Raw genomic sequence first — 23,286 nt, 5'->3', positions numbered from 1 at the left:
CTCTTTGAAAAGATGGCCGGGTCAACTGGTTATCTCCACTAATTCCTCGAGCTTATACATGGGCGGATCCGAGAGTGGACAGGGTGAGCTTATGCTCGCCCAACAACTAAAGTTTTTTTAGCTAGTTCATTACACCAAGTCGATATGCAGGTTTTTTAGTATCATTTTGAAGAAATCCAGATCAGCTACATAACACATTTTGAAATGAAAAAAAGGTTAAAGAGTGGACTCAATTACTAATCAAAGATAGAGATTTAAAATGAATTTAGTGCCTCTTTGCTTTGAATTAAAATTTGATTTTAATTTAAATCAAAGTCAAACAATAAATATTAACTACATTTTTTTATGGGTTTTACAATTTTTCAAGCACACATTTCAAAATCTTCTATCACAATCTATTAAAAAATATAATTTTAATTTCCACCAAATTGTAACTTAATTATTTATTAAGGGCACGTTTGGTAGGGATTTTGAGAATTGATTTTTTGACTGTTAGAAAAAAAGTGGGGTCCACATATGAGAGAAGAAGTAAAAAATGACGGTTTCAATAGTAAAATAACGGTCAAAAAATTAATTTTTTGGGGCAAAAAATTCCTACCAAACGGGGCCTAGGTTTCAATAGACTTTGATGTCAATTTAAATAAAATTCTATTTAACCTGAATTGGGACTCTTTTGGTTAGAATAATTATAAAAATAAAAATTTCAAGCCCACTACTGCTTATTCCTGGGTTCACCCCAGGCGCAATCCAGACCGACACGAGCTGGATTTGGTGGGAACATTTTCTGAGGAATCAAAAAAAAAAATGGCGGGAAATCCACCCAATCGCGTCCACTTCTTTCCCGCTAAAACAACAAAATTTCCCACCAACTATATATAAGAATAGAGCCACTATTGCTCCGTTCCATTTCCAACACACCAGCCTTCCTCAAAACCTAATAAGATGCTGTCCATCGCTGGAAGTCGCTCATCACCGATCACCGATCCGAAGGCGGAGATCGGAAGCGCTACACCGCAGAAACGCTGCCTGAGATCTGATTCGGCTCGGATTGGAAAAACTCGGATCCCTTCTACTCCGTTGCCCGTGCAGACTTCTCCCTTGAAACGGAAGTCGCCTCGCATATGCGTTAATGACAGCCCTAATAGTCCCCTGAAAGTGAGTTCAATTAATTCATTAATGGCTGTAGATCTTTAGTTGATGCTCATTTAATGAATAAGTTTAATCTAATTTAGACATTCAGAAATTTTATTGTAATTAAAATTGTAATATTGGATAAATTTAGTGTCACTGACGAGTTCATTTTATTTGGATCCCATTTATTACATTATGTTAGTTGCTATCATTAACTAATTGATGCAATAATTCACGAGGCTTGCTCATGATTGCAGGTAATTGAGAAATCATTCACGAATTCAAGCAAATCGCCAGTTAAGAAGAGATTATCGGACTGCTTTCTTGACAAACCAGCATGGGATCCCAGTGGCAAGTTATCTAGCTTTGTTTTGCAATAAATTAGGTTTTCTTCAATCGAGATTTATGAATATGTCTGAATGTGGTCTGGATTCAACGTTTTATTTCTTTTTGAGTTTCAAAGACGTGATTTATATTAATAGATGTGGAGCAATTGTGTGCTGTTAAGGAGGCATTACATGTATCCACGGCTCCAACCGCACTCGTGTGTCGAGAAGATGAGCAAAACAAGATTTTGCTGTTCTGCAGGGAATGTGTTGAGCTAGAGAAAGCTGGGAGTTTATATGTATGTGGGTGTCCGGGGACGGGAAAGTCTTTGTCAATGGAAAAAGTAAAAGAGGACATAGTCAATTGGGCGACGGAGGTAAGTAGTATTGATCGCTATTGACGATGCTGAATATTGGTTGCCAAATATGTTACATTATTCTAATAGATGTTGTATGATTTGCATTTTTGCCCCTTGACAAACAAATATTAATGAAATGAGAAATTTCGGTTATCCATGTCATGTTTTCCAACTTTCTTTATTTCTCATTTTTGCAAATTCATGGTTAACTGATGATTGAAGTTTGAACTATTACTAGTGATGTGGCAGAATGCCATTCACTTGAATAGTATAATTTAATAAGAGTGGGAAACATAGTAGTAATAGATTATGCTAGAAGTTATAATAATATCAGCCTGTTTGGGAGTGATTTTTTGGCCAAAAAAATTGATTTTTTGACTGTTATTTCACTATTCCAGCCGTCATATTTGACTTCTTCTCTCATAGGTGGCCTCGTTTTTTCATAACAGTCAAAAATCAATTCTCAAAATCACTCCCAAACAGGCTCTATATTTGTTTGAAATTATTATGTTACGACACAACGCGAAACAAGGAATTCAAGCGAAAATCTTAAGAACACAAAATTTGGAAACCATTAAACTATGAAGAGGATAAATTCACAAATTTTATTAATGAAAAGATGATCAGAATAACTAAATAATCCCTTATTTTGAGGGTTTATTTGGAAAAATAGTTTAAGATGACTAAAATTAATGAAAATAAAGTTTAAACAAACTAAAATTGAAAAGAATCTAAAATAAACTAAATAACAAAAATAGTGCAAAAACCTTAAAATTATTTTTCAGTTCAAAACGAACTTGAATGGCTGAAATCTATTGTACATCATGGCATTGCGATTAGTATTACTCATCTCGTCGTCCTTTTTTTTGAAGTGGTTTGGGTCCAAATCGGAATTCAAATGTTATCTTTCCGCTGTTCCTTTTTTTTCCATTTTTATTCAATTCTTCCATTTTTTTTCAACAATATGCACTATATCAGTCCCTTTCACTTTCGAAGAATTCAACCCCGACTTGTAACCTGGATATAAATGCTTGTCATCTTTATGGAACTTATGCAAATTTGCTACTTTAAAAGTTCAAGAAATATCCAGAAGCTGGTAAATCAACAATGTATGCATTTTTGTTAGTTCGTTTAAACACTTCGAAAGAATCATACTTTCTTTGTTTCAACTTGTTGTAGGTACCAATGAAAAATCTCTCCTTTCTTAAAAACACTATCAATGAGTCTCATTTCTGAAATTGTTTATCTCGTTGATGTAAATCTGTTGTTGCCTCGTACTTTGCATTGTTTTACTTCATGATCTACTAACAACTTTCTTGCTAAATGTTCAGCAGCAATGTTCTTACTATTGCCTTTGTGCAACTTTACTAGATTTATCACATGTTAAGGAACCTCTGTTTACACAATATCAAATAGAGACTTACCTGTAGCGATATGAATTGCGCTATTGTATACAAATTACCCCTGAGGTTGTGCAAGATCCTATTCTTTAGGTTTATCTCCACAAATATTTCGAACTATATTTTCAAGGGTATGATTAGTCACCTTGGTTCATCCATCAATTTGGGGATGAGCAGTGCTATTTCAATTTAAATTGGTTCAAAATAACTTTCACAAGATAATCTTAAAGTGCCCTAAAAAACTTCGTATCCCGATCCGATGTGATAGACTTGAGAACTCTATGTAATCTAACAACTTCCCTAAAAATAGTTTGGTAATACTCGATGCATCTGAAGTCTTTTGACAAGCTATGAAGTAAGTCATTTTGAAGATCCTGTCAAGCACCACAAAAATAAAACCCGCCTCTCGTTGAGTACGAGGTAATCCCAGAACAAAATCCATAGCAAGATCTTGCCATATGCCCTGAAGGATTGGAATTGGCATGTACAACTCGGTATTCTACACACCTACGATGCTCGGACTCTCCAAAAATGAGGAAGTATCTATGTCGATACGACATGACATGGATACCGACACAGGATATGGGTCGGATTCTTGGCTTTGAACTTGGACACGGCTGGAAAATGGAGAAGACAATGGAAGGCGGAGTATTGCTTCTGGCTTGCGGTTGTGGTGGTAGGAAACCTGTTTATTTCGAGTCTGGTGATAGTAATATGAAGAAATATATGGACGAGTGTAAAATGGCAGCAGCATTTACAAATTGCAGAGAGGGAAGATAAGAGTTGGAGAAGATGAGATGGGTTTGGAGAAGATGACAGGTTTTGAGTATGTGTTAAATGGGATTTTGTGGAGCCCAATGAATAAGTTAATGAAATGAGTAAATTAGGTGGTTTAAAAGTCAACAATTCATGCTGCCATAAATTAGGGGATGTCTCTAGTCTCTTCCAGGTTGTATTATTTATTGTAATTGAAGTGATTTATTGTTTTATTTAAGATGAGATTAGTTTAATATTTAATTTTAAATTTGTTTGATCCAATAGTTTAAGTTACAATTATCCATTTTGAATAAATTCATAAAAATTGTAAGACGTATCCCCGTATCCATATTCAAAATTCGGATCCTTTTTAACTGTATCCCCATATCTTAATTTTTAAAATGAGAAGAATCCGATACCTAGATATGTACCCGTATCCGACACCCGCACCCGAGTCCGAGCAACATGGTTACACACTTCAGCTTCTTGAGGATACTGGATTCATGGCCTGCAAGCCAGCCCTCTTACCTATGGATCAAAAGGTTTGTTTATGCTCCTTTGAAGGTGATCTTCTTGCTGGTGCATCTATGTAGAGGAGATTGGTTAGCTGTTTACTCTACCTAACCATGCTTGACATTACATTTGCTGTACACAAGTTAAGCCAGTTTGTTTCTTAGCCTAGGCAACCTCATCTCAATGCAGTTCACCATCTGTTATGATATCTCAAGGCAACTCCAGGGCAAGGCCTTCTATTTTCAGCTCAATCTTCTTTCCAGCTTCATGCCTTTGCTAATGCAGATTGGGGGGGTTCTTGCATTGATACCAGGAACTGACTGATTTTGTGTCTTAGTGATTCTTTGATATCTTGGAAAGCTAAGAAACAAAACACCATGTCTCAATCCTCAGTTGAAGCAAATATAGAGCCCTTGCTTCAACTACTAGTGAGCTTATTTGGATTCAACAATTGCTTCTTAATTTTCAGATTTCATCCCATGCCCTTGCGTTGATATTCTGTGACAACTAGGTAGCCATCCACATTGCTACCTGTCCTATTTTCATGAGAGAACCAAATATATTGAGATCGATTGTCATTTCATCCGAGACAAGATTACCGATGGTTCTGTTAAACTTCTTCTTGTCCACACTCAACACCAACTAGCTGATATGTCCACTAACGCTTTACCTACCAATTTGTTATTTCCATTGATGTCCAAGATGGCGTTGTCAATCTTCATAGTCCGTCTAGTCTTGAGGAGGCGTAATAGAAGCTATGGAAGCATCTGGAAGCAAGTATTATGACGCATAGCTGGAAGTTATTTCACTGTTAGGGTGGTTATGGTAGTTAATCCACGTGTCAATTCTGTATTATTCCTTGTAATTGGTTTGTTAGATAGTCGTCTATTTATATCAAATTGTACAGGTCATTTCAATTACATAAGATCATTCAATATTCATTCTCATTTCTTCTAATACAAATTTTCACTTTAAGTGTATAATTAAACTAGAGTGGGAAATATAGTAATAATAGATAGGGATGGCAACGTGGTGGGTTCAGGGCAAGGGGGGCTTCCCTAATCCCTCCCTGTAGGGTATTTTCCCACCTCGTAGCTGTTTAAGGTGGGGCGGGATGGGTTCCTCGTTTGCGTACCCATTTAATATATATTTATTTTTTAGTTTTTGATAATTCATTTTAACGCCACTATTCATTCAAGTGAGTCAATAATATAGTTATTAAAATTTTTAATTATTTAATTTATTTTTAAAAGTTAAATTATTCAAATATATTTGGCGAACTAAAGTTTTTATTTTTTATTATATTCCTTAAATAATCTTAGTTACCATTTTTTATTAGAATTAATGAAATTTCATGAAGTTTTTCTATTTATTTCTTACCAATACATTTTAGAATAGTAGATTGATGGAAAATGTGTAATTAAAAAATAAAAAAAAAGTTTTGAGTTTACTTTAATATTCTTTTATTAAAAAAGAAAAAAAAAAGAAAAATGTATTTTAAAAATAATGAAAATCAAACAAGGGCTTAAAGTATTGAATTCTTAAAACAAATAAAATTAAAAGGGGTGGGGTGGGGACCTCTTACTCGTACCTGACTCAAGGCGAAATTCTTCGTCCTATTCTGGACTTGGTTACCCGATTAAGAGGGTAAAATCCCCCCATTTGGGGGTGGGTTCCCGCGAGTATCGAGTTTGATGGGTATTTTACCATCCCTAGTAATAGAATATGCAAGAAGTTATAATAATATGTTTGCTTGAAATTATTGTGCTAGTAAAATTTCTTAGTGGTATGAATCAAACTTGACACTTTCAATAAGACATTTTATGTGGTCATGAATTTCAATCCTCCCCTGTTTGTTTTCCTTAGATTTTGAGTTTTACAAATTGAACTCAGCTTTTGTATATTGCATTTATTATTTTTAAATGTTTTGGCATCTTTGTCAAGTTATTGTTTTCTCCAACATGACATTGATTCTGGATCTGCATATGGGAACGAGTTCGAAATCATGTGAATGGTGATGTTCCAATAAATTTGAGGATGAAATTTCTTGTAATTCAAAACGTGCTTCTCCTATGACAAAGGACTATTATTATAGTTTCTTCTATATTCTACGTGTATCTCTAGTCTATTATTACAAGTTTCTTTTTGGTGGTATCAGGCAGGTATTCAGCCTCCAGACACATTATCCATCAACTGCACCACTCTTACAAACGCTTCTGAGATTTTCAGCAAGGTACAACAATGTTACTTTCTCATATAACTCAAAAGCGAAAGCTTGGATATGATAACATGTTGGTGAATTCTTACAGATTGTTGGAAGAACTCAAACTCAGAGTAAAGCTAAAGGTTCTAAGTTACCATTACAAGACCTCCGCTACCTGTATTCTCAAAAGCAGCATCTACCTGGCACGAGGATGGTGTAAGTATTAGATTATTCAATTCTTGAACATCTTTAAAAAAGAGTTCTCCTGTCTGAAGATGATTATCACATTGCATGGTCTAACACGCATGCGCGCACACACACATATATACATGTCCGCGAGCGCACGCACACACATATATTGTTGTTGCTTATCGTTGAAAAATTAATTAGAGTTCTGTCTTCATTCAACTTAAATGTGGGACAGGTTAATCATTGCAGATGAGTTGGATTATTTAATCACCAAAGATCGGGCTGTGCTTCACGATCTTTTCATGCTAACAACAATGCCATTCTCAAGATGTATTTTGATCGGTATGCTCACTGTTCCATTGATTTGGTTCTGTTTCTGATGGTTCTCAGGCATGAAAGTGTTAAATGTCTTTTCCCATTACAGGGATCGCCAATGCTATTGACCTAGCTGATAGATTTCTTCCTAAACTGCAGTCTTTAAACTGTGAGTACATGTTTTCACATGAGACTATTTTTCAATATCCCCACTTATTATTTTGACCGTGCCAGGTATGTCAAAAAGAAAGGAGAACAAGAATTTTCTACTTTGCTTCTAATCACAAAACCTTTTCCTTGTGCCAGATTGATTATATGATTATAATGACTTGTTCTACATTACCTTGTGCATATCTACTTTTCATTTTGGAGTTTTTGTCAAGTGTCAACAATTGAACTTATTGTTTCTTTGTCTATTTGTGAGATGCAGTCTCTTTCATTTAGTCTAAATATGAATGGTTTCATAATCAAAATAAGTATCTGGTGCAGTGTGCTGCAACTGCCATCTCTTTTCTGTCCAATTGATTTCTATTTGGTACACGGATTGAGCAAGCTTACTGTTGGTTCTTTCTTCTACTAGGCAAACCTATGGTCATAACTTTTCGTGCCTACTCCAAGGATCAGATCATCACAATTCTTAAGCAGAGACTAATGGTAATTCTTTACTTACAGATACATATGCTGTTAATTTGCTTTGTCTGGGCAATATTTGTCACAAAAGAAAACTGATTCATTCCTGCCAATAGTTGAAGACATTAGGCTGGGTGAGGACCACAGAAGGAAAGTTTATATGATAAAATCACCTACAAATAGACTCCAAACCTTTAGATCTTTCAGTGTCTCAAAGCATAAAAATTGCCTGACCAAAAAAGTTCTGTGCTAAGAAATACTCATCTTCCAATCTCTCTCTATGTATTTCATTAAACAACTTGGTTATCGGGAAAAAATCAAACAGCTCTTTATGGCTGAGTGTGAAATTTTGTTACCGATAGTTAATTTAATATCATATTTAGTCCGATCGATTCTCGTGTACTTTCTGTCTATCAATGATACGGCTGGTTTGATCAAATAGATTCAACAATCATTTTAATCTGACTGCACATTCAACAGGCGCTTCCTTACACTGTTTTCCAGCCACAAGCATTGGAGCTCTGTGCTAGAGTGAGTTTAATCTCTACTATTCCCGTGTTTTGAATCTACATGGTTTCCCTTACTTTTCTTGTAGATTTGTAGTTCTGGCTATAATTTCCATTGCTATTAAGCTTTGCCCATTTAAGAGCATCGCATTGTATATCCATGTGTGCGGTTAAGGATTTTCATTTGCCTCTGAAAGTGTTCTAATTTAACACTTATGAATGCAGAAAGTTGCTGCTGCATCTGGAGATATGAGGAAGGCTCTTTCGATCTGCAGGTTTGCGCTTTCATTCTTATGCTGATCATTTGCATATGGCATTATAATGATAATTGGTTTAAGCACAAAACTGTTGCATAAAATCTGCCATAGATGCTAAAGTTTTTTGTTGGATACTGGATATAACAAAAGTTGAGATTTTGGGTTGCTTTTTTTCTGCGGAGAAACAGCAGTATCAATATTTTTATGTTGTTTTAGGAGTGCAATTGAGATGTTGGAAGCTGAAGTAAGAGACTCTTTCAGCAAGCTGAATTTGCCATCAGTAGAGAGTGATGATCACCAGAGATCTGCTTCTTGCGGTATATTACCAAAACCAGACAATAATATTGTAAGCCTCACACTACAACTATTTATTACAGGCTGAAATTGTTATTTGTCTACAGGTCCATTCCTTTTGCATTAAATATTGTGCTTTGACACAAATGAAGCCCACAGATAATCACCGCCAACATTTTTTTTATTGATCTATAACATGATAAAGTAAGAATGCTGAAGTTTCTAGATCCAATCAACTTATTACTAAGTAGGTATCATCTTAAGAGCTTGTTAGTCACCTATTATTTGAGAAATTAAAGAGTTTTGAATAATTTTTTTTTGGAGAATGTGTGGTTAAAAAGTAAAGAAACTTAATTGCTTTGTGTAGAATATTTTATTGTATGAATGTGTGATGGAGAATGTTCATATAGCAAACAATTTAAAAATTTAAAGGGTGACAAGCTGGGGCTAAGTATATTGTCCCAAGGCACAAGTTCAGTTTCACAGTTAGCCGGTCATTATACCAACAGATCTCTTTAAATAATAACATTGTGTCAATGTATCATAATTTTGTGCTATCATAATTATGAAATTATGATTGTTTCAGAAAATCATAATTAAGCTTCTATTGTCACTTCAACGATGGGAAGTTTTTATTCTACCCACCGAGGGCAAGAGATCAGGACTGTATAAAACCATAAGATCTTATCGTATCAAATTATAAGTGCAAGGAAATACGAAACTATTACAAACCTTGGTGCTTTATATTTGAGGAAATAAGTTTAGTTGACCGTTAAGATGTTGATAGTTAAGTTTTTTGTATCTGCTACAGCAGTCCATGCTTCCCCTCATAATCACATAATTCTGATGGCCTTCAGTATCTTCCTATCCGAGGATGCACTTCTGCAATATAATACCAGTGAATTTTGTAATATAATGAAAACATCCTTTTTGTTATTTTTGCACGAATTTTTCATCAATCCCTGCGATTGATTGTTTCTCCACATGAAAATCCCATCACTGGCTCTTTTCCACATTGGCGAAGCAGAGCACAGCTCTTTATTTGCTTGCAATCTATATTACCTCTTATAACACAGTAGATTTGTTATAGGTGAGGGTCGATCACGTGGCAATTGCATTGTCTAAGGCATATAGATCACCAGTAGTGGACACTATTCAATCTCTCCCACAACATCAACAGGTAACTTTTACTTGCAGCATGTTCTCTTATCTGGATGACTATGTTTTTAGACTGATAACGTCGACAAGAGTTTGTTTTTTCATTATATTTATTCTGATTCCATGAGTGTGGATGACTTTGCTGTTCTGAATGCACTAAATATTTTCTCCACTTTGAATATTGGTTATTTTTGGCAGATCATACTTTGCTCAGCAGTGAAACTTTTCCGAGGGGGAAAGAAGGATGCAACTGTTGGCGAGGTACGCTTCCACCAATTATATAAAAAGTGTAGGAAAATTCAGACAGTGATGTGAATAATGATCTACCATGTGGGTGCAGTTGAACAAATTTTACATGGATGTCTGTAAATCAACTTTAATCCCCCCAGTGGGGATTGTGGAATTCTCAAGCATGTGTAGAGTGCTAGGAGACCAGGTAAACGCATCTTGATTGAGATCAATATTGTGCATGAACATGGATTACACTCAGACTCCATAGAAAAGAAAAGTACACAAGATTGCATTAGCCAATTAATATAACATGGTTCAAATTGCAGGGGATTCTTAAACTAGGACAATCACGAGAAGATAAACTACAAAGAGTTGCATTGAAGATAGATGAAGCAGTAGTTAGTTTTGCACTGCAGGTAGTTGATTCATTTTATTTATTTATTTTTTTTTCTGGTTTATTCTGCTAATCCAATTCTTAAAAAATTGTCGAAGCTTTTGTTTCTCTCTTGAGGGCATGACACCTCTCATTATTATGATCGTTTGTAACAGGAAGTCCGTTTCTTTCGGAGTTGTCTTCAATAATATGGTTACCCTTGATACAAAATTGTGAATCCTTGGAGGCTGTTTGTGCTTAAACATTTGTATAAACCCAAATTTAAAGCAACGAAGGTACTATACAATTACTTTGAAATACTTTTTATGAAAGTTGACAGCATTACAAATTAAGCTCAATTCTTTGATGTACAGATAAGCAAGATTAGGGACATGGGATGGGAGGGATTCAAGTGGCTTTGAATGTTGCTGCGTGTAAACAGAATCTTCCACCCAATGCCCTATTAAAAGTTGCTTTAGAGTTAAATGGCTGATAGACATTCACTGAAGAAGCTTTGAGATATATACTGAAAATAATATTAGAAGTCACAGAAAGATAAATATATTGTATTGAATACTGGATTAATATTTTGTACAAATTCAGATGCAACTTTTCGTTACATGGTTGATTAATATTTACCATTTTTTAGTTAAATGTTTAATTGAATATAATATGCAAAATCCATCTTGCTGTAGTGTACAGGGTTTTGATGTGAAATGGTCATGCTATGGTTCAATGCAATTAGTGGATCAATCATTTTGTTTCTATATATCACCACAACCTAAAGAATATATGCAGGTTAGCAGTCTAGACGTTGCTGTTGTAAAGCAAAAAGAATATAATGAAAACACACTCATCTCTCAGGTGGGTGTAGGCAAGCTGAATCATGCTATTTTATTATTCTTTCTAGTTTCAACATGTTACTCTCCACCTGGATCTAGAGCACTTGAAAACTACCAGCACTTTCCTTAGATCAATGAGACATGCTAAAAGTGTTCATGGTTTCGAGCAGTTACCTTGTGTATACATGTAAATAATAAGCATACAAGAATAACTTGGAGACAGGTGAAAAAATTTATACATCTTCAATATGCAAATCATACGCTCTTATTAAATAATGAACTTGTATCGTACTAGGGCCTTGTTCGGACATAGGTACGGATTTACATTGACCGTTGGGATCCTTCAAAGGGATTAGCTAAACTTGCTAAACAAATCCATCGTGTAAGAACCGATGTAAACATCATGAATGTTGGATCAAACCTTCAAGAAAACAGGGGGAATTAGAAGTTTAAGCCGGAGATTGTAGTATGAACTTTTAGACATGAAGAACTAAGACTTCAGGGCACATTACAAAGTCGCTTTCTTTAAGAAGTTATTTGTCCCCACTATGCACATGGGAAAAACAAATACGCCTCCAAGATACGATGGAACCCGAATGTGTTGTTTGCCTCATGCACAATTGAAAATAACCTAAACACAACGGAGAAATGAAGCCGTATAATTGAGTTTTATATTTTGTCTTTCTGGTATAACAAAATACAAATAGACTTGGTAAAGAAGAAAGATTGCAGAATTTTTTATAGAAGAAATATAGAAAAACTCAAAATTTCATTAACTCCTTTGCTTGGTATATTGGTCGTTCTTAACATTAAAATGGTTGAATCTATTTATAGAATCACAAACACCTTTTCGCTATAAGTTACAACTCTTCATTGGTGACTTTAGGACTCAAAATACATCATAAAAGACCAAATAAACCTCAAAACACACTATTGGAGTTGTTTTTGTAGCTCATCTGCATTGAATATCAGCAACGATACGCTATCTAGTAGATTGTAGGCCAAAGCTTTGGCTAGATTTCTTCCATGTGTGACTCTATGTTATTCGAGACATATTTTTAACCTCTGATATATTTTCTATCCTCGTCGCTAATATCCAAATGAAATTCTTTTGAAAATTCTTTGACAATCCTCCACCAGTTTAAAATGAACGTATTTTTGAAAAATTCCTAGTAAAGGTTCACAATACTTATTGTTCGGTGAAATCTCGCAGGCGTAAGGGATCATTGACAAGTAAATAGATTTGAGCGAGTTAAGAGTATCTTTCCACATGGAATAAATTTCAATACAAATTTACTAGTTATGTATGGAATTCGAATTATGTAAACAAAAGAAAGTTTGACGTGATTTATGCTCAATTAATCTAAGAAAACCATAAAAGTGAGGTTTTTATCAATTTATGAATGATTGTATTGGAATTAGAATTTGCCTATTGCTTTCTAGTTCGATTCTCAATTATGTAGTTTAATCATATTCATGCATTCTTGACAATCGATAGAGTTAATGTATTTAACTTTCTTTTTCAAGATATATTAGCTCTGTTCTAAACACGACCCGAGTATGTTACTAACCTAAATTCGAATTATTAGAATGCATTAAATTCTAGATTATCAATATGATAGCACATGTGATAAATATCATTCCTAACATCTATTGCACATATATTAATTTTGTCGCGTTCTAGACTTAATGTGACTTGTAAGTCTCCAAATACGATAACAAGCAACTAATTATCTAATTAGTGATCAAACAATTAAATAATGCAACGTGCATGCAAAATTAATCAAAAATCGTAAGAAATAAACTAAATTACTAGTCTAGGTGTCATCTTCATCCAACACCAAAACATATCTAGTATAAAAAAAAAATGGAAAATCATCATCTGGATCATGAAATAATATAAAAGATGTTGATCTTCAAGTCTAAACTTGGATTCTTCAATTTCTTGATATAATTAACCTTCAAATCTTGTTAGACCTTGATCTTCACTATCAAAAGTGATGAATTGGCATCTTATTTTTTATGATATTATTGTGTATAAAGAGGCTAGAGAGAGATCCCCCCATGCGTAGCCCTTGTTTTGTATTCATAAGAGTTAAAAAATATGTCAAAATCGTATCTAATTTGGATTTGAAAAGAGTTTGAATCGCAAAAGAAAACTACTGTTTCATCTGTAGAAATAGCTCATATGCACGCATTAACATAAATACCGCACACACATCATTGAACCAAATGGCTCTTGGGTCACGAAAATTAATGTATTGCATGTGCGCCAAAATGGCCCGTGCATGCAGGTTCGCGTTGTTTCATCTCTGTATAGTTTTTTGTGTTTTGGTTATAACTTTCTTTCATGATATTTGATTGAGCTGATTTAAAATGTGTTGGAAAGAAAATTCTAAAGGATACAAATCTCTACAGGTACAAATTTCCTAACTCAAGTGTTTGCTGCCTAAAAAATGGATCTCAATTTGAGATTTAAAATTCGAAGCATAATTTTTTCATTTGAAATTTGATTTATGAAAATACTTCAACTATATTTCACTCATTTGACCTCCAATTGCATTCAATTGATCATATGTGATCTTCAATCATCGTTTTATGGTCCAAATCAACTATTGAATATTTACACTTTGGTCCCCAAATCTTGATGTAACGCCACGTTTCTGTATTCCTAATTTTTGCAAATATGATATTGCGTAATGATATGTTTAATGCTTAATTTAATAATTTATTGTCATTGTTACTAATAATTTGTTTTAGTAAATTATACCTTGAACGTCCTAGTTGATGAACATGCCAATTAAAGTTAATTATATTATGCATACAATTCAATAAAACTCGAGATAAACTATATGATGTACTTATTTTATTTTTTATAATTTATTAAGCAACCATTTATATCTATATAGAAACTAGGCAAGTTCTTAGAATTTGTCATTTTCTTTTTTCAAATTAAATCTATTTAAGTTAATTAGATGTAATAGAATCATATTGGGACTAAATAAGTTAATAGATGAAATTGTTTGGTTTTCATTAGTTTAATTAGCATAAGTCACTCCTAATTAAATACCATGAAATTAAATGTAAAAAGTTCCCTAATTCTATACCTATTACAGCTATCAAAACCAAGAAAAACATCCAAGTCAAACTCTCATTCCTTTTGCTTGAGATTTTTATGAATTCTTTTTACAACAAAAGCAATCATCCTGTGGCCCATTTGTAAAGCAAACAGAAAGGACCTTGAAGAGAATTATTGGTGAAGAGAGATTCAAAGTAATTCTTATTTTCATTATATTGATGTAAACTTCTAATAGTTGTTTTTATTATATTATTTTTAGGATAAAAGTGTTTATGTGCATAAACATGTTATCATAGGCAGTGTATATAGTTGTAACTTGGTGTTGATTCTTACAATTCATTATTGTTAAATTAAAGTTGTTGCTTTATTCTTTGACTTCAAAGAATTTTAGAATTGTACTAAAATAAAAATTTGGGATGGCATTATGACTTCTAGAAAATTCAGATTTATTAAACCCATGTTTGATTTTATGTAGAATTTATACAAAATCATATTCCTTGATCGAAAATTTGATTGCTGCTTGAAAGTCTTAGTTTTTAAATTTTTTAATATATTCNAAGCATAAAGTAAAATAAAATGAAATAGCTTAATAGAAAATTGTTATGACTCGATATTTGATGATATTTCTAGGGGGGTCAATGATAAGTAAACAAATGATGGTGTACATTGATGTTTCTAAATAAATGGTAATGATTTAGGACTTGTTGCACGTTGAGTTTGTGGGCAGTTAGGAATATCCCCATTGGCTATTTAAAATGTAAATTGTCGAGGATCCAAGGTAAGTGAATTTCCCATTATCTTCATGCATACGTTATATCGTTAAATGTATAAATGTGTTATCTAAATTGATTATTATGTGAATTTGATATTTAATTATTACGTTTTATATCATTTTTACTGCTTCTCGTGACATATTCATCACATCAATACATTCATAAGCATACATGAAGTTTCAAGAAAGATAAAATTTTCGAAATGTTAATGAGCCAATGAATATTTTTAAAGATACGTATCCTAATGTTACGAGGTGTATGTCTATGTCATGAAAGGTGTGAGTGAGAAATGGGGTGTGGAAAATCGACGCACCCAACCAATGTTCAAAGTTCAATATTAATATTAATGTTAACCGCTTTGCTGTACTATTGATGAGACTTGACCGAGTTCCAAAACATAATTGTCTGCATTCTGATTGGTTAGGCGATACACCAAGTGAGCTTACAACGTCAATGTTAAGTTTTTTAAATAAATGAAAGAATGGGGAATACATATTGAAAAATACTTTTTATCTTAAAGTAATTCACGTGCACATCATAAGCATACATCGTGTGCATGAGATTTGCTTACTGAGTATTGGTTCATTTCATGTTATCCTTCCTCATTTTTAGATGATGAAGGCCAATGTATGCATGAGGTTTGCTTACTGAGTATTAGTTCATTTCACGTTATCCTTCCTCATTTTTAGATGATGAAGGCAATGATTTGAGACGGCTATTTGTAATGCGATGGACTTAGTACTAATACATCTAAATATTGACTCTTTTTAGAAAATAAAGTTAACATTTAATTTAATTTTTTTTTCATTCAAGTACAAAAATTTTATACAAGTTATGTTCATAAATGAAGTCAATGATCATCATATTAAATAAAAATTTAATCACTTCCACATTTATGATTTTAAGAGCAAATGAAATGACAATACTTCGAAATCTAAGTAGCTAGATTTGGGGTATTACATTTGAATTCCTTTCATTTTTGTCATTTTTTCATCCGTTTCTTCCAATTCCATCAGTTTACCTCATTTTATACCTAAAAAAACAAAATTAACATCTAATTAAGCCAAAAATCATCAAAATTAATTAAAATTGATCTCATTTAATGGCCCAAATAAGTGTATAAAATATATTTATCAAACACCCAAAACTTGAATAATTATTTATCCTCAAACAAAATAAACTGTCTTAAATAAAAGTTTTTTATTTTTTATTTTTAAAATACATGGTTAGATAATTTGTCTTTGGTCTCAAGATTGGAATTTATGTATCAAAGCTATATACTGCTTCAAAATTACATTGCTAAAACTAATTTTTACTCGCTCAATGTAAAATTGACGCATGTGTGTATGAAAATTCATGTAAGCATTATAAATTCAAAAAGTGATTCAATCCGGATCCTCAATGGTCAAATTTATCATTTTTTCTCTCTCGTAAGATGCACACCTCACACTTATTCTTTTTAACTCTTTTCTCAGGGTGTGATGTAAAGTTGAATTTTTTATACTAATCATCACCCTCTTTAATTTGGTTAGATCTTTCTAATTGTAGCTCCAAACATCAACAAATGAGGATCCTCCTTATCAAAATTGAACTAGGCTAATAACCCTTTGTCAAAAACGCCCAATTCTTTAAACCAAGTGTTTATGGCTTAATCAAAGCATATAGTGCGTCTTTTGTTGTATGCATAAGCTTTTTCTCCTTTTTCTTTCATATTATGTGCGGACTTCTCTCCTTTAAGATTTCTAAATTACCATTATGGTGAGCTTTTGACCGATGACTCCCAAATTAGATGATTATAGGGTACTAGATTTTAAATGCCCTTTTAGGCTTAATCATTTGAGTTATAAAGGTTGCGTATAGAAGTTTCGCAATGAGACAAATTTTTTTCTTTTTCATGCAATGATTAGTGTCATGCCCTTGTTAAACACTTATCCTCAAAAATCAACATTTAATTTAAGATTTTCACTTAATTTCTATTTTTATAGGCTTTAGACAATTCACACAAAATTTTAACACATGAAATTTACATTCATCTCAATGTCTCCCTACTACAACTCAATTACCCCTAAACTATCCTAAAATTGATTTAAGGATGTATAATTGTTATTCGGATTTAATATATAGGGTCCACTAATTTTAATCTATTCAAATTTTGAATCAAACTAATCCTTCATAATGCAAAACTTAAATAATATGCAAAAATCAACTTAAAATACATCTTTCCTACAATTTATAGTATGACACATTGTTTCAAATATATTTATCATAGTAGACAAATTTATTTAACCCAAACAAACATATAAAAGCTAATAATAAAGCTGGAATTAATTAATTAATTTTTTTTTGTGATTTATGGAAATATTTTTATACTATGATTTTTTTGGCACCCGAACTAGCACATAAAATGGTGAAGACATAAAAACTCAATGTTTTTCACCTCCAAATTTATAACAAACATTGTCCTCAAAGTTTAAAAATATAACAAGTAATATATAAAAATTTAGGGCAAAGAATAAAGCCAAGTATTCACTTGGCATAAATTTGCAGGTAGTGGATGCACTGATATGAAAGTGATGCCTCACTTCTTATGTCTTTTTTTTTTTCAACGTGTTCAAGTGTCATGCTCCTTCATAATAAAAAAGATCAGTCATAACATGCAATAATTTAAAATAAACTCTAACACGTCCTAATGGAAAATATGGGGATGAAGATACCTTAATTAAAAGCAATAATATTTCTTAATTCTATAATTTAGAAAGCAAAATAAATAAAAGGAAAGAAAATTGGGTTGCTCAGTTTACTTCTTTTGACTTTAACAATCTGTATCATGAAATTTTAAAGAAAGCTTTTGATGCCTTGCTTGGTTTGCTTTTTTTGACTTTGCTTTGCTTTTCGTTGATTATCCAAATCTTAACCTTGCCTTCTTCAATATGATATGACTTGCCTGTTCTATCCAATTCAAAATTAATCATGTAGACTTCATTTGCTCCTTAGATTTAATCACAAATTCTATTATTGAACAATCGATTAAATCGTAAGAATGTATGTTAATTTCATCTTCACTAATTGTTACTTCTTCATTTGGTTCATTTGTAATTAATTTGTTATCCTTTTTATAATCTTTTTTAGTAATTGATTTCTCCTTGGATTGAATAGCCGATTCACAGTCAAATTTTATGGGCAATGGCAATTCTTTTCTTTCAACATTTTCAAGTGGATTATATCTCAACCTTTAATATTTTCCAAAATGCGGCATCTTCCAATCATATTTTTATTTCATCCAACATGACAAAATCATTATAATATTTTGCAAGTGCTTTCTTGTTCAACAAGGGAAGACCAACTCCCCTAAACATGATGTCATTGTCCACATTTATAAATACATACTCGGCCTCAGGCATAAGCCTTCATCAAATTTATCAATTGATAGTTTTTAAGATCTTGAATACTATTTAAATCGTAGAAGCTTGAACATAAAGAGATTAGTGCATGTACATAGGCATTGTCCAATATAATGCATCCCATCATAAAGCTCACAATTTATATCTTCTGCAAATATATCCTCATCATCCATGTCGTGCTAAATTATTGCAATTGTTATGTTGTCTTTCCTATTGTCAAAATCATCCCCGTACTATTGAAAGTTCCTGGAAGAATACGGAGCACAAGAGAAATCAGAGCGGATAACCAAAACTAATAAAACAAAATAAATAAATAAATTTGAATTTATATAAACTAATAAAATCAAACTAAATACTTTATTTCTCGACAACGACATCAAAAACTTGTTCGGTAAAAGCTAGCTAGTATAAGAGCTCGTTGACAAGTACTAGATTTGAGTAAGGTAAGAGTATCGTTCCACAATGAATAAATTTCAATTCAAGTTTACTAGTTATATATGGAATCCGAATTATGCAAATAGAAGAGAGTTTGATTTGATTTATGCGAAATTAATCTAAGAGAGCTTTAAAAGTGTGGATTCTAACGTTTTTTTTTTAAAGAAAATTAACTCTATTTTAATCATAATTCGAATCTATTCCTAACTCAAATTTAAATGATAAAAATGTATTAAGTTTTAGATTATCAATATGATTGTACACGTGATAAATGTTATTAATAACGTCTATTACACATATATTAATTTTGTCGATTTCTAAACTTATTGTGGGTCTTTCAGTACTACAACAAGTAACTAATTATCTAATTGGTGATCAAAAAGTTAAACAAGACAATGTGTATGCAAAATTAATCAAGAACTGCAAGATATACACTAAATTGCTAATTTTGAATTAAAAAATAAATAAAACAATAGGGTTCATCTTTATCCAATACAAAAATGGATCTAACCTAGCATTCGTTTAAATAAACTTTTTAAAAAAAAAAAACAAAAAACCATCTTCCGGATAATGAAATAATACAAAAGATGTTGATATTCGAGTTCAAAGTTGAATTCTTCATTTTTTTTGATGTAATTGACCTTCAATTCTGTTATAGTTGGGTCTTCCAACTATAACCAAACTCACTTATTAAAATTAACCACCAATAGGTAAAAGGTGATAACCTAGTAATTTAATTGCAGTCAAATGAAACCATTACAATCAAACAACTGTTGTAGAAAAGAAAAGTTAGAAAAGAGAAAGAACTACAGGGGAGCTAAGAGAGGAAGTCACGAGAATAATTATCCTAACTAAAAAAAAGCCTTTGCTACCTTCCAGTGCTGGCAACTATAACAAAAGTGAATGAGAAAAATGTGTAAAGGAAATAAAGGAAGAAGCGTGTTTGCCACTATTACAATTTATCATTCATCAAAACTCACGCCATGTCTTTTTTTTTTTTTTTTTTACAAGGTGTCCTATTCTAGACTAATCCTTGGGTCTGTGATCCGGCCCCTCTTCACACAGTCCGGTTAATCGCAGGATGTGCCTCCAACTGGCCAGGGTCCGAGCGCTCCCCACCTGGTCTGACAAAGTGCCAAGCAAGCCAATCCAAATTGCACCTTGCCTTCCAAGAATAATCCTTGCCTTCCAAGAATAAATCCTTGCCTTCCAAATGTTCCCTTGCTTTCCAAGAATAAATTCTTGCCTTCCAAGAGCCCCATGTTTCGAACTCACGACCTCTGCTCTGCCAGGTTTGACAGCGTCCGTCCTTTGCCAGTGGAGAAGTGCCCTGGGGGGCAAACTCACGCCATGTCTTGCCACTATTACCATTTGTCATTCATCAAAACTCACGTCATGTCGCTTATAGCCAAATGCTACCGTTGCTTCAATTCAAACTTGTATTAATGTCGTTACTCATCTTCTTACTTCTTGGCTCTATGATTTTCTTTTTCCCTCCATCCCCAACTCCAGCGGGTTTCATGCCCTCCCCATTCCCCTCCATAATATCCTTCCCCCTTAGATGTCCCCAAGGTCCCATTAAAGCCCGTTTCTCGTGCACTAGATGATCTAGGAATGCAAGAAATGGGACATCCCTATTTCCAATATTCTTCCTTAAAAGGGAGACATGGAATACATGATAGAGTTGAGCTCCTATTGGCAGTTCCAATTTTTATACAACCTTCCCCAATTTCTGAATTGTAGGGACCCATGGTATTTTGTCGCCATCTTCTTGTTGGTTCTCTTAGCCATATATTGTTGAGCATAGGGGTGAAGTTTGAGATAGACCCAGTCTTCTAGTTGGAATTCCCATTCTTTCATCCAGAGATAGACAATCATTCTATAAGATCAATAGAAATATGGCTCCATATATACTAAGGTTCAGGTATTGGTTGTAGAAGTCCAGGATACGCTATCTCATTTCTTGTGATAAACGAATGGCCTTAATTAATTTCTTCCTAATCTCTCCTCCAAAGCCAACATATAGTTTAGATTTAAATTTGAGTAATCCATCCCTGTAGGTGTAACTGGTTGTGACTGTGTATTGAAGAGTAATGAGTGATTTTACTTCCTGCTTCATTATGTCCTTGATAACTATCACTAATCTCTCGCATCCAACTTAGTACTAAAGTAGTGATGGATAAGCATTTAGCATCATTAGTCGTGTCTTTCTTACATAAGGCATCGGCCACTTTATTATTTACCCATTTTTTGTACTAGATTTCATAGCTAATTTCGAAGAGCTTGTTCAACCATTTTTGTTGCAAGGGGGTAGTAATTCTTTGTTCTAGTAGGTATTTAAATGCTTGATGATCTGTTTTAATGATGAAATGGTGCCCTTCCAAATAGTGTCTCTATTTTCCCACAACTGTTGCCAAGGCTAGAAGCTCCTTCTCGTAAATGGATAAACCAAAATTCTACTATTAGTCCCCTTACTCAGATAGGCTATGGCTATTTTATTTTGCATCATTACACCTCCAGTCTCCCATAGCATGCATCATTCTCAATAATAAGAGGTATTGGAAAAGCCAATACAAGTGTGGAACTCATAGCAATCTTCAATTCTTGGAATAACATTTCAGCAGTTTCACCCCAATTGAAGATATCCTTTTTCCGCAGTTAGTCAAGGGTCTAGCTATAGCTCTATATCCATTGACAAACCTCCTGTAGTACCTTGTGAGGCCTAGGAACCCTCTAAATTGTTTAATATTTATTGGCCTAGGCCATTCCTATATTGTAACTACCTTAGAGGGATTAGCAACTACTCCCTCAGAAGTAATTGAATGTCCCAAATATTCAAATCTAGGTTGCTCAAAAGAGCACTTACTCCCCTTTGCATAAAGCTGGTGTCTCTTCAGTAATTCTAGGACTTCAATTACATGCTTACAAAGAGTTTTAAGGTCAGTACCATAGACCAAAATGTCATTGAAAAATACTAAAACATATTTCCTGAGTTGATCTTTGAATACTTTATTCATCAAGCATTGGAAACGTGGCAGGAGCATTGGTGAGTCCAAATGGCATCTACCTAAACCTATAGAGTCCCTCACGACTCTTGAAAGCATTTTGTGGATATCCTCTTCTACTACTCTGATTGTGGTACTGATGAGGACATCCTTATAGTTGGACTTTTATTATTGTTTCAGTATTTTAGTTGGACTTTTATTATTGTTTCAGTTGGACTTTTATTTAAGTTTACGTATTTTAATTAGGACTTAAATAATGGGCTTGGCCCTATATTTCTAAGTTTTTATTATTTAAACCTATCTTGGTTTGTAATTTTTTGATGATGAATTTGATGAAATAAAGAGTTGGTTTTGCAGCCGTTCCCCCTCTCTTCCCCGCCTCTGTCTTCTTCTTCTCTTCCCTCCCCCATCTCTTCCTGTTATTTACTGAATTATTAACCTCTCTTCATCAAATTGGTATCAGAGCAAACCCTGGACAGCAATTCACGCACCATCAATATACAGACTCCGTTGCTGCCCAACTGCTGAAAACAGTAATACAGTATCCCTCGCCTCCAAACCAACTTTACAGACAGCAAAGTGGTTTCTTTCACCCTGCAACCCGACCAAACCATCCAGTAAACCCAACTACGCAATCAACCCAACAATACAGAAAACCCCAACTATACAGAACATCCAAACCCACTCCTATCATCTTCAACACCCGAACACTACAGCCTCCAGTAACCGCCTCAAACCCGACCAAACCATCCAAACAGAAAACCCCAACTATACAGAAAATCCAAACCCACTCCTATCATCTTCAACACCCGAACACTACAGCCTCCAGTCGCCGCCTCAAACCCGACCAAACCATCCAATTTTCATCCTCCTCAGAAGAGCTTCACCCTCGAAAACACGACGAGGATCCTTCTCATCAAGAGTAAGAAGATTTCTAGCAGCATTTCTGATGCGGCTCAGTGCATACTGAACCCTCCAGAGTTCCCTCTTGCACCTAAGTCCATATTCCCCAACAAGCTTCAGCTCAGCATCTAGTCGCTCTAGTCGCTCCTTCGACAGCCTTCAGCCGCGACTTGTTCTAATGAAGTATGGGGTTAATTGGGTTATTAC

General features: G+C 33.7%; 1 protein-coding gene across 1 annotated transcript; it reads left to right on the top strand.

Annotated features, from left to right (window-relative positions):
- Positions 1-874: 874 nt before the first annotated feature.
- Positions 875-11,304, top strand: LOC111369693 (cell division control protein 6 homolog B). Its single transcript, XM_022991298.1, has 17 exons — positions 875-1,155; positions 1,389-1,482; positions 1,614-1,834; positions 6,644-6,718; positions 6,795-6,904; positions 7,113-7,219; positions 7,302-7,361; positions 7,773-7,846; positions 8,303-8,353; positions 8,554-8,603; positions 8,802-8,931; positions 9,970-10,059; positions 10,236-10,298; positions 10,378-10,473; positions 10,595-10,684; positions 10,818-10,937; positions 11,016-11,304. The coding sequence occupies exons 1-16, from the start codon at positions 943-945 to the stop codon at positions 10,848-10,850; spliced, it is 1,557 nt and encodes a 518-aa protein (XP_022847066.1). The 5' UTR covers positions 875-942; the 3' UTR covers positions 10,851-10,937; positions 11,016-11,304.
- The last annotated feature ends 11,982 nt before the right edge of the window (positions 11,305-23,286 follow it).

This window comes from Olea europaea, chromosome 20, assembly GCF_002742605.1.
Source record: "Olea europaea var. sylvestris chromosome 20, O_europaea_v1, whole genome shotgun sequence".
In the NCBI taxonomy this organism is placed as follows: Eukaryota; Viridiplantae; Streptophyta; class Magnoliopsida; order Lamiales; family Oleaceae; genus Olea; species Olea europaea.
This window is presented reverse-complemented; position numbering and strand designations above follow the sequence as displayed.